This window comes from Dasypus novemcinctus, chromosome 3 (genome assembly GCF_030445035.2).
Source record: "Dasypus novemcinctus isolate mDasNov1 chromosome 3, mDasNov1.1.hap2, whole genome shotgun sequence".
Lineage (NCBI taxonomy): Eukaryota > Metazoa > Chordata > Mammalia > Cingulata > Dasypodidae > Dasypus > Dasypus novemcinctus.
In genome coordinates this window covers 61769906-61783475 of record NC_080675.1, presented here as the reverse complement: position 1 = coordinate 61783475, position 13570 = coordinate 61769906, and the positions used below count along the sequence as shown (strand labels likewise).

The 13570-nt window shown below is 42.5% G+C and overlaps 1 protein-coding gene across 2 annotated transcripts in view; it reads right to left on the bottom strand.

Annotated features, from left to right (window-relative positions):
* Positions 1–13570, bottom strand: part of CDKL1 (cyclin dependent kinase like 1) — a 93679-nt gene that overhangs the window by 3083 nt on the left and 77026 nt on the right. For both annotated transcript variants that reach the window (XM_071213937.1, XM_058293448.2), the window contains 2 exons: positions 2398–2454; positions 1097–1249 (listed from right to left, as the gene is read on the bottom strand). In XM_071213937.1, coding sequence (XP_071070038.1) covers positions 1097–1249; positions 2398–2454 — 210 coding nt within the window. The remainder of the gene's footprint in view (positions 1–1096; positions 1250–2397; positions 2455–13570) is intronic.

The window sequence follows — 13570 nt, the reverse complement described above, 5'->3', positions numbered from 1 at the left end:
CTAAAAGCAATACACCAATTAATGGAGTTCCCCTATTCTTTCATGTAGAGCGATTTCTATCAAGACCCCTTGCTCTTGAACATCAAGTTAACAGTAAGATAATCTCTGTAACTGGGGAAAGTCTATTTTTGTCCTGTTTTGCTACCTGGGTCATATAAAGAATAAAATAAAAAAACACTCGATTTCTTAATTCGGGCCTACAAGAGGGTCCTGGAGTTCATGCTATGCCTGATCCTAAAGGACTCTTCACCTTCTTCCCTCCACACCTCACACACACCACCCAGATGCCCCAGCATGTGGGATAGCAGAGGCTACTCATGGTGTCCATTCTGCAAAGACAAAGGCTAAGGTAAGATGATTTATACCTTACAGGGTACCTAGGCAGACTGAGAAGTGGCCAGTGTAGCCAGCTTGTCTAAGCTATGGTTCCAACTACAGTTCACTCTAAATTATTACAGCTTTTGGTTTATGACAAGACACAGCATAAGATAATTTTGACACTTGATGCCAATCGCAATTTTCAGACTCCAGTGTGCAGTTTAGATGCTATTCTCTGGTTAAATGTGCCATGCTGCCAGTATTACCAAAAGCACACACCACTGTACAGCACCTTAGCCACCTCCGAAGATTACCTTTAAAGGATCCAGGAAGAAAACAATTCCTTTTTTGGATAAACCTGGAATGTTAATACTGAAGACAGATGTGGTGGGTAATCACAAAGGAGAAGAAGCTACTCAGGATGAATCTTATTTATTTTCCAAAGCAAAAGAAGCATGCTCAGCTAGACTCACTCTTGTGTACCAGATTCAGACCTGAGTTCATGTTCACCAGAAGCCCTGGCCCCAGGCAGCAGGAAACTGCAGGACAACGGCACCCTCAGGATTCAGGGAGAAGGGACCTCAGGAGCAGAGATCTCTGGAGTCCTGATTGATAGATCATGAGACCTGTTTGCTGTCACTGGAATGTGCGGTAGAGCTGCAGGCTAACAACTGCCACCCTCATGTCTAGATTCAGACTCTGCACTGAGTGGCATATTTGAGATAATTTGAAACCCTATCCTTGGAAACTGCAACCTAAAGCAATGCACCATTTTTACCCCAGGCAAGTGCTTTCGGCCCTGTTTTAGGGTCCTCCTTGGTTTTTCATGTTCTTTTGCCGAACTGCTTATTTCTCTGATACTATCAAAATAAGAGTGCTGCAGCAGCTGTTCGCATGTCATTCTCTCAGTGGGGTCCATGTGGAGACAGCCCTAAAAGATAAGAAAATTCCATCTACTTACAATTTCTTTAACACTGTATTAGCTTTTGCCAATTGTTTCGATGTCTTTGAAAAATTAAACTTTCAGTTGGGAACAAGAGGGGAGAAACTGTAGAAAGACACCAGTCATGATTTCAATTCCCTTCGCTGTCATTCCTAAATTGGTACCCAAATAATAAATAAACACAGTTTCTAGGAGTAGTAACAAAAACCGTTTTCTCTATATTTTTCTGTTTTTGAGTCAGTTTGTGCTCTGCCCTGAGGCAGAAGTATGCAATTTTTTTAGTTCACCCCAGTGCTCATCTGGGATAATCCACTTAGCCAATTTGATCCCTTGTATATATTTTGTAAAAACTAGTATTTTTACTTTTAATAATACCCACACATGCAGCAGAGTCTCTCTACTATCCCAATTCTTTTCTCCCCCTTTCTAGAAACAACCACTCTTTTTTATTTTTATTTTTTTTGTGTGTATATCCTTCCAGAAATAGTCTATATATTTACAAGCATAAATGTGTACTTATGTAAGGGGGGGCATAATACACATTCCTAACTCTCTTCTTTGACATTAAGTAGGCCATTAGACTTATACTTGATTAAATCTCAGTACTACACACCCTAAGGAATTGTCTCAATTTTTGTACTTGTTATAAGTACATCAGAAAGGTATTAAATAGTTTTCAAAATGGGTGGGGCACTGACTGTAACTTGCAACTAGTTTAACTGGTATCCTTTTATATGAGCTGTATTTCTAAAAACGTGCATATAAATCTAGTTTTAAAATAAAAATGTACATTAAAATAAATGTCCCATTTCAAAGGATCCTACAGTCGAGCATGTTTTGAAGGAAAGAATACCTTTGTAAAACAAACACCACTCCCCTGAAATTTCTATTTTGGGTAAAATTAGATTTCAAATAACAATGTTGGGTTTATTTACAATGAGAAACACTTAAGATATTTTCACTGGACTAGAATGTGATCCATTTTAGAAAATGAAAATAATTATTCTTTTCAAAGGAGAAGTAAAATTCTAAAGGAACTGTTTTCCTATCAATCCATGGAATGATGTCAGAAATTCAATTCCCCAATGGTGGCAGCTGCTTTGTGCCTCCTGGTCTTTTGGAAGCCATGTTTTTACCTTTAAGAGCCCCAGGGCAGGATAAGAGATGTCTGGAAATTTTGATTCAAGTGGTTCCTATAAAAAAAAAGGAAGGAAGGGAGAGAGAAAGAGAAAAAAGAAAAGTTTTTATTTACAGCATTTATTCAACTATATGATTACCTCAAATTACATTTCTTTTGAGGAAGAAAAGTAGCTTCCTGGTACCTTCCTTGCCTCCTTCACCCTTTGCCCATATTTCTCCCCATCTAACACAAACCCCCTTTGCCAGTCTCACAAATTCCTTCTCTCCCTACCTCCAAATTGCTTTCCAAATATACTTCCTAACCACTCGCTTCACCTCCTGAAGAACCAATACAGGTAACAAATTATGAAAGAACATTAATGAAAGGGGGAAAAAACACCACAAAACACTTGCTGCGCAATTGCTATTTCATTTTTTATTCCTCAATTTATATAACTTGCCTTCCCTCAGCATACTTTTGGGCATTTATTGGCATTTATATCATGGAAGCTTCAAAAGATATATTTTTTTCCTGCCCAGGTAATCTCCAGATACTTCTCCATTATCTGGAACAAACACTGTTGTCGCCTCCCACAAAAGCCTGCTGTTTTCCTCATCAGCCTGCAGTTTAAAGAATCCCCTGAGCAGGCAGTCATCTATCTCCCTTTGGCCTTATAAGGCTATTTTGCTCCTTTCACAGGCTGGAGACAGGCCCCAAGAACAAATAAAGTGGAAGGAATGCTGATCGACAGGCAGACAAACAGGCCAGTTAAAGGGATACACGCCCTTGATAAAGATGCTAATTGAGGGGGGATGCTGAAAAACTAAAAACAGGCAGCCAAGCTGAGCAAAAGAAATGACCACAGTGTGCTAGGTGTATAAAGATGGCAGCATGTGAGCTGGGGCGGAGCGACTGGCCAGGCTCCTCTAATGGAGCTCAGGGGCTATGATGATTAAGCTTAGGAGCGCGGTGTTACAGCGGTCAGGGAACCAGCTGGGTTTTGCCCAAACGAATCACTGATAAGAGTAAAAGGTAAGCGCCTCAGACTGGAGTTCCCTAAACTCAATAGGGGAAGGAGGTGGAAGGGAAGGGAAAGTCCTATAACAGGTTTGTATCAGCCCTGGAGAGTAGACTTTTTTCCCCCTTCCCCATAGCTTAAATCTTTCTCTTGCTCTTTCTGTGTGTTGACTCTGAGCAGGGCTTGCACTGACACAGTATTGCTGACACTGGACTCTGCTGTCTCAGCAACAACGCCTGGGGATGAGGCTGGCTGGTTGACTGATACGCCGGAGCCCATCCTGCCTGCTTAGCCAGTTTCCCAGCCCCAGGAGCCAGCTGGCTTCCCACCATCAGGGTTATTGGCTAGGAGACACTTGGGCACAGATGTTCAACCAGCACAGCCCCCACGTCGCTTCTTCCTGTGTTTCTGTCAACAGGAAATCTGCAGGACAACCTCTGGGAAACCATGGGAAGGTTTTTACATTATGAACCCTGGCTGTTTCTGGGGTTTCACCAGCAGACTAGTGAACAGGAAATTGCTAAGGGACGTTTAGAGCGGAACTGAGAATGTCCAGGTCGCGAGGGAGCCAGATGGGTCACCTTCCATACGCCAGGTGTCGTTCCTGCCTCTCCATTGCAGCATAACAGCCTGACCCACTTTTCCTATTGCGAGTGCTGCAGGGAGGGGGAGGCAGTGGGGAAGTGGAAGCCTTCCCTGTGGGATGAGCCAAGAGGGAAAGGGAACGGCCAGAGCACAAGCGGTAGGGACAGACAGAACCTCCATCTGGAAATAGCAGCTGGAGAGTTAGTTTCAGTTTGAAATTACATTCCTCAGACAGTAGAAACTGAGACTTTTACAAACTTCAATTTGTTCTAAAATGTTTTTGATTATAATACGTGCTTATTAGAAGACCTTCAGAAAATACAGAAAATCACAAAGAAAAAAAAATCTCCCCACAATTCTACCTCAGAGGGACAGGCACATTTCTTTGACAAATGTAAAACGCTTTGCATGGTTTCCCAAAGGTCATCATAATTTATTATGTATTTATATATGTAAATATATATTTATGCATGTATTAAATATTTACTAAAATGTCATAATAGATATACTGTTTAATAACTTTTTTTTCATTTAATGGTATGTTATGGACATTTTTTAGGTCAATACATATATATCTAGTTTTTTTTTTTTTTTGAGGAGGTACCGGGGATTGAACCCAGGACCAGAACATGGGAAGCAGGTGCTCAACCACTGAGCTACACCTGCTCCCCTCTCATTATTTTTTCTTTTTTCTTTTTATTTATTGAAGTATATCACTCTTACATACACATACATAAACAATAAGTATATAGTAATAGTTGTGAACTTACAAAACAAACATATATAACATCATACAGGACTCTCATACCTCACTCTACCGCCAATACCTTGCATTGTTGGTAAACATTTTTAGCTCATGATTAAAGAGCATTGTCAAAATATTCCCCCAACCCACCCTATTATTATCATCTTTATATTATTTATATATAAACATACATAAACAATAAGTGTATAGTAAAAGTTGTGAACTTACAAAGCAAACATGCATTAACATACAGGGGTCCATACATCAACCGTCCACCAACACCTTGCATTGTCATGACACATTTGTTACAAATTATTAAAGAATATTGTCAAAAATCTTACTACTAAATATAGTCCTTATCTTATTGGTGTATTTTCCCCCCAACCCACCCTATTATTATTTTTTACATAAATCTTTTATGACCAAAGTTATAAACTTATAAAATAATCATGCACATGTACATAATTCCCAAATAACACCCCTCTATCAACACACCACACTATGGTGAAAAATTTTTACAAATAATATAATATCATCTGATTGTTACCACATCCATAGAGTACATTTGGCGCACATTTTTCATACTGCCCCACTACCACACAGTATATCTTTGGCATAGATGCAAGAATATTATATTATTACTGCTAACCACAGTCCATGGGTCACTCCAGTTGTGTCTTTCCCATGCTTCTCCATATTCCTGCCACCCTACAATAGTGATGTAAATTTGCTCTAGCTAACAAAGGACACTCTTGCATCTGTACCATCAACCACAATTCTCATCCACCTCTTGGTTTACTGTGCTGTTCGATTCTTAGATTATTCTCTAGCATTCTGTCAGTTGACATTTACATACCTAGACTACCATTTTTAACCACTATGTTACTATGTATCACTAGCTGTTACTATGTATTACCATCCACTCTATACATTTCCACACTTTTACAGTAAAGCTAATTAAAACTTCTACATACATTAAACATCAGTAGTCCATCCCAGTCCTCTTCTTATCTCCTTTAAGAATCCACCACCTACCACCAGGTCTTGAAGATATTTTCGTACAATTTCTTCTAGAAACTTTATGGTTCTTGCTTTTATTTTTAGGTTTTTGATCCATTTTGAGTTAATTTTTGGATAAGGTGTGAGATAGGGGTCCTCTTTTCCTTCTTTTGAATATGGATATCCAGTTTTTTCAGCACCATTTGTTGAATGGACTGTTCTGCCCCAGCAGTATGGGTTTGACAGGCAGTCAAAAATCATTTGACCAGGGAAGCAGATTTGGCTCACCTGATAGAGCGTCCGCCTACCATATGGGAGATCCTGGGTTCAAGCCCAGGGCCTCCTGACCCATGTGGTGAGCTGGCCCGCATGCAGTGCTGGTGCGCACAAGGAGTGCCATGCCACACAGAGGTGTTCCCCATGTAGGGGAGACCCACATGCAAGGAGTGTGCCCCACATGGAGAGCCGCCCTGTGTGAAAAAAGTGAAGCCTGCCTAGGAGTGGTGCCACACTCATGGAGAGCTGATGCAGCAAGATGACGCAACAAAAAAAAAGAGACAGATTCCTGGTGCCGCTGATAAGAATACAAGCAGACATAGAAGAACACGGAGTGGGCAGGTAGGCGGGGGGGAGGAAAGGGAGAGAAATAAAAAATAAATCTTAAAAAAAAAAAATCACCATACATATCAGGGTCTGTTTCTGAACCATCAGTTTGGTTCCATTGGTCTATGTGTCTGTCTTTATGCCAGTACCATGCTGTTTTTCACCATAGCTATGTCATATAATTTAAAGTCTAGAGACGAGAGTCTGCTTTTCCTTTTTAACATGTTTCTTGCTATTCAGGACCCCTTACCCTTCCAAATAAATAACGATAATCATGTTTTCAATTTTTAAAAAAATGGTAGTGAATTTTTATCTAGATTGCTTTGAATCTGTGTATCAATTTGAGTAGAATCGACATCTTAATGACATTTAGTCTTCCAATTCATGAGCATGGAATGTTCTTTCAGCTATTTAGGGCTTTTTTTATTTCCTTTAACATTGAGTTGCAGTTTTCTGAATACAAGTGCTTTACATTGTTGGCTAAGTATATTACTGACTATTTGAGTTTTATCTGTCATATTTTATTTTCACCACTCTTTCGACACTTTTAGTTACTTTTATTTATATGATCTTCATTTCTAGACTCTTTTCTAGGCCTCTCTCTCCTGTCTTTTCTTTTCAGGCTCTAGCACACCCTTTAGAATTTCCTGAAATTCAGGTCTCTTGCTTAGAAATTCTCTCAGTTTCTGTTTATCTGTGAATATTCTAAACTCGCCCTCATCTTTGAAAGACAATCTTGCCAGATATGATTCTTGGCTGGAAGTTTTTCTCTTTTAGTATCTTAAATATATCATACCACTGCCTTCTTGCATTTCTGGTGAGAAATCAGCACTTAATCTTATTTGGTATCCCTTATATGTTATGTATTGGTTTTCTCTTGCTGTTTTCAGAATTCTCTCTTTGTCTTTGGCATTTGACATTCTTCAGATGGGAGTATGTTGTACTCTTGGAGATAGATATCTATATCCTTCAATAGGGTTGGGAAATTTCCTACCATTATTTCTTCAGATATTCCTTCTGCCCTTTTTCCCTTCTCTTCTCCTTCTGGGACACCCATGACACGTATGTTTGCAGGCCTTTTGCTGTCATTTTTTTCCCTGAGACTTTGTTCAATTTTTTCCATTCTTTTCTTCATCTGTTCTTTTGTATGTTACTTTCAGAGGCCATTTCTTCAGGCTTACCAATTCTTTCTTCTGCCTCCCCAAATCTGCTATTATATGATTCCCATGTTTTTTTATTGCAACTTTCATTCCCATAAGATCTGCTATTTTTCTATGTATGCTTTCACATTCTTCTTTGTGCCCATCCAGTGTCTCTTAATATCCTTAACCTCTTTTGCCATCTCATTGAATTTATTAAGGAGATTTGTTTGAGCATCTATAATGAGTTGTCTCAACTCCTTTATGTCATCTAGAGGCTTATCTTGTTTCTTTAACTGGGCCTTATCTTCCTGTGTCTTGATGTGGATTGTAATTTTTTTGTTGGTGTCTTGGCATCTGGTTTACTAGAGTATTTATTCTGGATGCAGCTTTTCTCTTTAGTTTAGGGCTTCCTTCCCTTTCCCTCTTGCTGGTTGTGCAGTAGGAGCGAAGGATGTAGTTGGTGCTATAAGCTGTGGAGGTTCAAGCTGCTCTCATTGCCCCAGGGACTGATGAAGCTTCTCCCAACTTTCTCATTTGCCAGGGGTAGGGACAGAATCAGAGCTCTGTGGGATAATCCAAGTCGTGCAGGCCAAGACTATAGTTGCCCAGAGAGACTGATGAAACTTCATGCCCTTTTCTGCCCTGCCTGGGGTGGGTTGGAGCTGCACTGTGGGCAGCAATGTATAGTGTGGGTCCAAGATGACCTCATTTGCCCTTGTAGACTTCCAATTATTCAGTCTATGCCATCCAGTGGTACCTGCAGTTACCTGGATTACCTGGGTAGGTTGGTGCAGGGTCTGCCACCCTCCTCCTCCCAGCCAGAGAGGGGGCTGAGGCCTAGGCTAGGGTTGCAGGGTGGTCTGGGAGAAAGAAACCAGTTCCTACCATCACTGTGATTTTCTATCAGTCCAGCTTCCTGTCATGTTGGGGGTGGAGTCAAAATGGCAGCCACTGGCCTCTTTCTGACTTGGACAGGTTTAAACTTTAGCTGTTCTAATGGTTATACTTTAGCCAGCTGAATCAGTAGCTGAAATCGGTGGCCAACCGTCTCTTCCTCCCGTTTTTGGGAAATGGAGCTTCAAATTCTAGCCACAGAATTGCTCCTGGGGCGGCTTGCACTGCCAATGTAGGATAATCACCGGCCTCCACAGCTTGGCCAGTAATCTCCTGGAGAGGCTCAGGTCCCCCCAGCTTCCTCCCTGCCGGAGGTGGCACTGGGGCCTAGGCAAGAGCTGCACTCTGATCTGGATGGAAAGAAGCCGGTCCCCTCCAGTGCTGTGATTTTCAATCCACCCCGCTTTCCTTCGTGCCAGGCATGGAGTTAAGATGGCAGCTACTGGCCTCTTTCTGACTTGGACAAGTTCAAACATCAGCGTTCTCAGGATTATACTTTAACCCGCTGAATTTACTTATCAGTAGCTGAAGTTGGTGCCTAACTGTCTCTTCCTCACCCATTTTGGGGAAGTGGAGCTTTCAATTCCAGCTGTGGAATAGCTCCCGAGGCAGCTTGTGCCTCCAGTGGAGGATGGGCGCTGGCCTCTGTGATGTGGAGTTCTCTACTTACAAATCTTCTCTGCAGATAGTTAGTCTCCTCCTTCCATTCCTTCAAGGATGTTGCAGGATGCTCTTCTGGTCCCCTGGAGCCTCCAAAGAGGTGCTTCAGCTAGCTCCAGGGAGCTCTGGGTGATTACTAACTGCCCTGTAGCAGGAGCTGACTCTAGGAACTCCCTACTCCACCACCATCTTGCTTGTTGCCTCCTCTCATTTTTCTTTTTAAGGTTTATTTTATTATTTACTCCCCCACCTCTGTTGTCTGCTCTCTGTGCCCATTTGCTGTGTGTTCTTCTGTGCTGTCTTGCATTTTCAATGACACCAGGAATCTGTGTCTCTTTTCATTGTATCATCTTGCTGCGTCAGCTCTCCATGTATGTAGTGCCACTCCTGGGCTAACTGTGCTCTTTTTCACATGGGGCGGCTAACTGTGGGGTGCACACCTTTTGCGTGGGGCTCCCCTACAAGGGGTACTCCCCTACATGGCAGAGTACTCCTTGTGTGTGGCAGTGCCACTCATGGGCCATCTCACCACAAGGGCCAGGAGGCCCTGGGTTTGAACCCTGGACCTCCCATATGGTAGGCGGATGCTCTATCTGTTGAGCCATGTCTGCTTCCGTCATTATTTTTTAATGCTTATGTAGTCTTTCTACTATAAGGATGTACGACAACGTATAATAATTAATCCCCTACTGGTGGAATACTCAAGGAAATTCTATCTATTAAATATTGCTACATCTTTATGCCCTTGTCTAATGATTTCATTGTGATAAATTGTTAGAAATGAGTTAAGGGCATCGGCATTTTTCATTTTTCATTTTCCATACATTGTTCACAGAGAACAGGCACCAGTATAAGGCTGACCAAGCCAACTCATCAGGTTTTGACCCATGGTTTGGGCAGTGAAAGCACTTTAGAGCAGAGGATTTAGGCATTGGTGGGCAAGAAGAGTTAACTTTTCCTTCATGGGTCACTGTCTAAAGGTTGATTTACTCTGAGCTACCTCAGTTCAATTGCTGCAAATGATGAAGGGCAGGTGTAGGCTTTCCTGTCCATGGTGCTGGCTGAACCTTAGCAGCAGCATCTCAATTAGCACTGACGGCCAGGGGCTTGCTAGTCAACTTGCCCAGAATTTCTTTTTCATCCTTAGACTGACCTTCTAGCACAGGGTGGCCATGGGGCTTAGGCAGGTGAGCAACCACCAAACCCCAGGTGCCTGGCCTGGCCAGTCCTGCCACCCAGCATGTAAGCAGAACATTCACCACTTAAGCACTCTGGTCACTCACCATATCTTCGGGGTCTGGAATTTTCACACCACTGAAGTACTGATTCGTGCTAAATACCTGCTGGTGCCTAGGAATGAGATCTCCTTTGCACAAGAATAAAGAAGGAAATAAAATGAGGTTAGTTAGCAGACACTGACATGGTTCCAGATGCTGTGTCTGTTCGTGCACACACCTATGGCTGCAGTTCTCTCATCTGCTCAGAGGGAAAGGCATCCCAGAAGCCATCAAGCCTTGAGGAGCCCTACAGTGAACAAAGCTCGGCACACTGGAGGCGTGCAACAGAAACCGAAGGGAACGAGGTTGTCGCCCTTCTAGGGCTTAAAATTTATTTGAGGAATCTAAGCCAAAAAACTCAGAAATACAAAAATAACAGCCGATCTTTTCAGAGCAAAAGTACAATGATTATGGGGAAGCGGACTTGGCTCAGTGGATAGGGTGTCCGTCTACCACATGGGAGGTCCGCAGTTCAAACCCCGGGCCTCCTTGACCTGTGTGGAGCAGGCCCATGTGCAGTACTGATGTGCGCAAGGAGTGCCCTGCCATGCAGGGGTGTCCCCTGCGTAGGGGAGCCCCACGCCCAAGGAGTGCGCCCCATAAGGAGAGCCGCCCAGTGCAAAAGAAAGCGCAGCCTGCCCAAGAATGGCACCGCACACATGGAGAGCTGACACAGCAAGATGACACAACAACAACAACAAAAAAGAAACACAGATTCCCATGCTGCTGACAACAACAGAAGTGAACAAAAAGAAGAACACACAGCAAATGGACACAGAGAAGAGACAACTGGGGTGGGCGGGGGGGGAGAGAAATAAATAAAATAAAAAAATCTTTTAAAAAAGTACAATGATTATGAATGAAAATAGTGTTAACTGAATCTTGATGGGACAAGATAAGTAGAGTGTATTGGCTTAGCACTTAGAATTGTGCGACACAGAGTAGGCACTGGAAGGAAGAAAGGGAGGGAGGGAGGGGGAAGGATGGAAGGAAGGAAAAAAGAAAGGAGGGAAGGAAGGAAGGAGGAAAGGAGGGAGGGGGAGGAGAGAACAAGTGAGCAAATCATGGAAGGTTTTCAAGCTAGAAGGAATACATTTTCAAATTGGAACCATCTTTTCTTGTTTGCCTCCTAGTGGTCACTTGGAAATTCCATTTCACCTGCTGTTTAGAAGCACTTAGGATATGAAGTCATACAACAAAAGGAGAAGCATTTCCATTCTGGGGAATGTACAGAGGATGTGAACCTCATCCTGCCTACGTTTCAACCAAATCAGCTAAAATGGCCCCTGTGTAAAATCCTAGGGACGTGGCACTTGAAGAGGCATTTTGCAGAGAACATAAGAAGATGCTCGAAGGGCTCCCATGGGGCGGGCCAGGCCCGCTTCCCAGAGCACAGTGGTAAACAAGAACCTCCCGGCCAGGGCCTCTGCACATTCTGCCATTGGACCGAGCTGGAGTTCCTACTCCAGGGTATCGAGTTATCTAATTTTACCAGTTTGTTTGGGAACTTTATCTCTCAAATCCAAAAGCTGCTGTGCCACACCCCATTTTGGATAAGCAACCAAAAAATACTGTGAATGCCTTGCCCTAGTTCTCAGTGACCTCATCCTGAACACAGTTCCCTGGACCTGAACAGATCGCTGTTTGATCAGATCCCTGGAGGGGGAAACACGGGGGTAGGGGACAGACCCTGAAATCGCTGGTGGAAACACTAAAGGGAGACTGAGTGCCCCTGGAAGGGCTACACAGTCCTTTATACTTCCCTGAACAAAACCAAACTATCAGCAAATAGTTACTGTCTACTCTGTGCAAACCTCAGTGGAGGATAAACTGAAATCTAAGACATGATATCATAGTGTCTCTGGAAGCTAAGAATACAAGCCAAGGCACAGTGATAGCAGGTGCTACAAGAGTTTAGAGGAGGAAGAGTTTGCTTTAAATGGGGGGGTGAGGAGAAGGGTAGTGTCTAAACTCTCTGACTTTTGAAGAAGGCAATCACTACTCGTGGAAACTTTTCATCTGTCTCTCTTCCCCTTTCCCCCCTCCCATCAGGTAAGGTAAGAGAAAAAGGACAAGGCATTGGGGTGGGAAAGCAAGGCAAAAAGAGTGACATTTTAGAAGAAACCAGCCATTCTTCCCGACACTTCAAGGGTTGAGAATTCTCCTCTATAGTCTATAATCCAGCTCATCCTAGCAGGCTGGAGTCAAAAACATACAAGGAATGAATCACCACATCATAAGAAATGAAGTAGAACATGAAATCATTCTGTAAACAGTTCAGGCCTTAGAGAAATATAAGTTTTTATTACTGCTATTATTATTCAGAGTATAACCTGATCCAAATTATGCTGAAGAGAGAATCCTATGTCTTTTGAGCACTTAGTAAGTACTCAACAATTGTTAGTTATTTTTATTAAAGCAAATGTGGACGCCTTTATTGGAGCTGTTTTAATGAGTCTTCCAGAGTTTCTGGTAAAGACCTTCCTAATTGTGAAAGGGTGTGAGATGAAACTAGGAACTTGGGCTCTGTTCTGCGCTGTCTTGGATAAAAACATTCAGTTCCCCCATAAGCAGGACAAGAACATGACTTACCCAAGGTTTTCCTAATCAGATAGAGCTGATCCACGTCAGATTTTCCTGGCCACAGGGGCAAGCCTGACAGCAGCTCAGCAAAGACACAGCCGATTGCCCAAACATCCACTGGGGGGCCATACTGAGTGTCCCCCACTAACAGTTCGGGGGAGCGGTACCACCTGGTAGCCACATAATCCGTGTAGTAGTCACTCGGTCCAGCTGGCCAAGGATGGAGCATGGAAAACAGAAAGAGCAGGGAAGTCTAGAATCAAAACTGGGAGCGGAATTCCTAAGAAGTCAAGATTGTGCCCAATCTTATGAGTTTTCCACATCAATGGCTCTCAATGCTAGTTGCACAATGAAATTACTTGGAATATAGTATTTTTAAAGATACTGATGCTTGGGCCAATTTCCATCCAATTAAACCAGAATTCCTGGGGGAGGGCCTGAAGGGAATAGTTTTAAAAGTTCTCCAGATAATTTTTATCTGCAGCCAAGGTTGAGAACCACTCTTCTGAATTTCTGAAAAGTACTATTTCAACAAAAAAATGGTAAAACAAAACAAAACAAGAACGGTAACATAACTTGTTAATATCAACTTTACTGTGGTATAATTTATATAAAGCATATATTTTTAAATCCTTGTTTGTGACGACACGTTTTCAGTAATTATAGAATTATAATTCATAGTA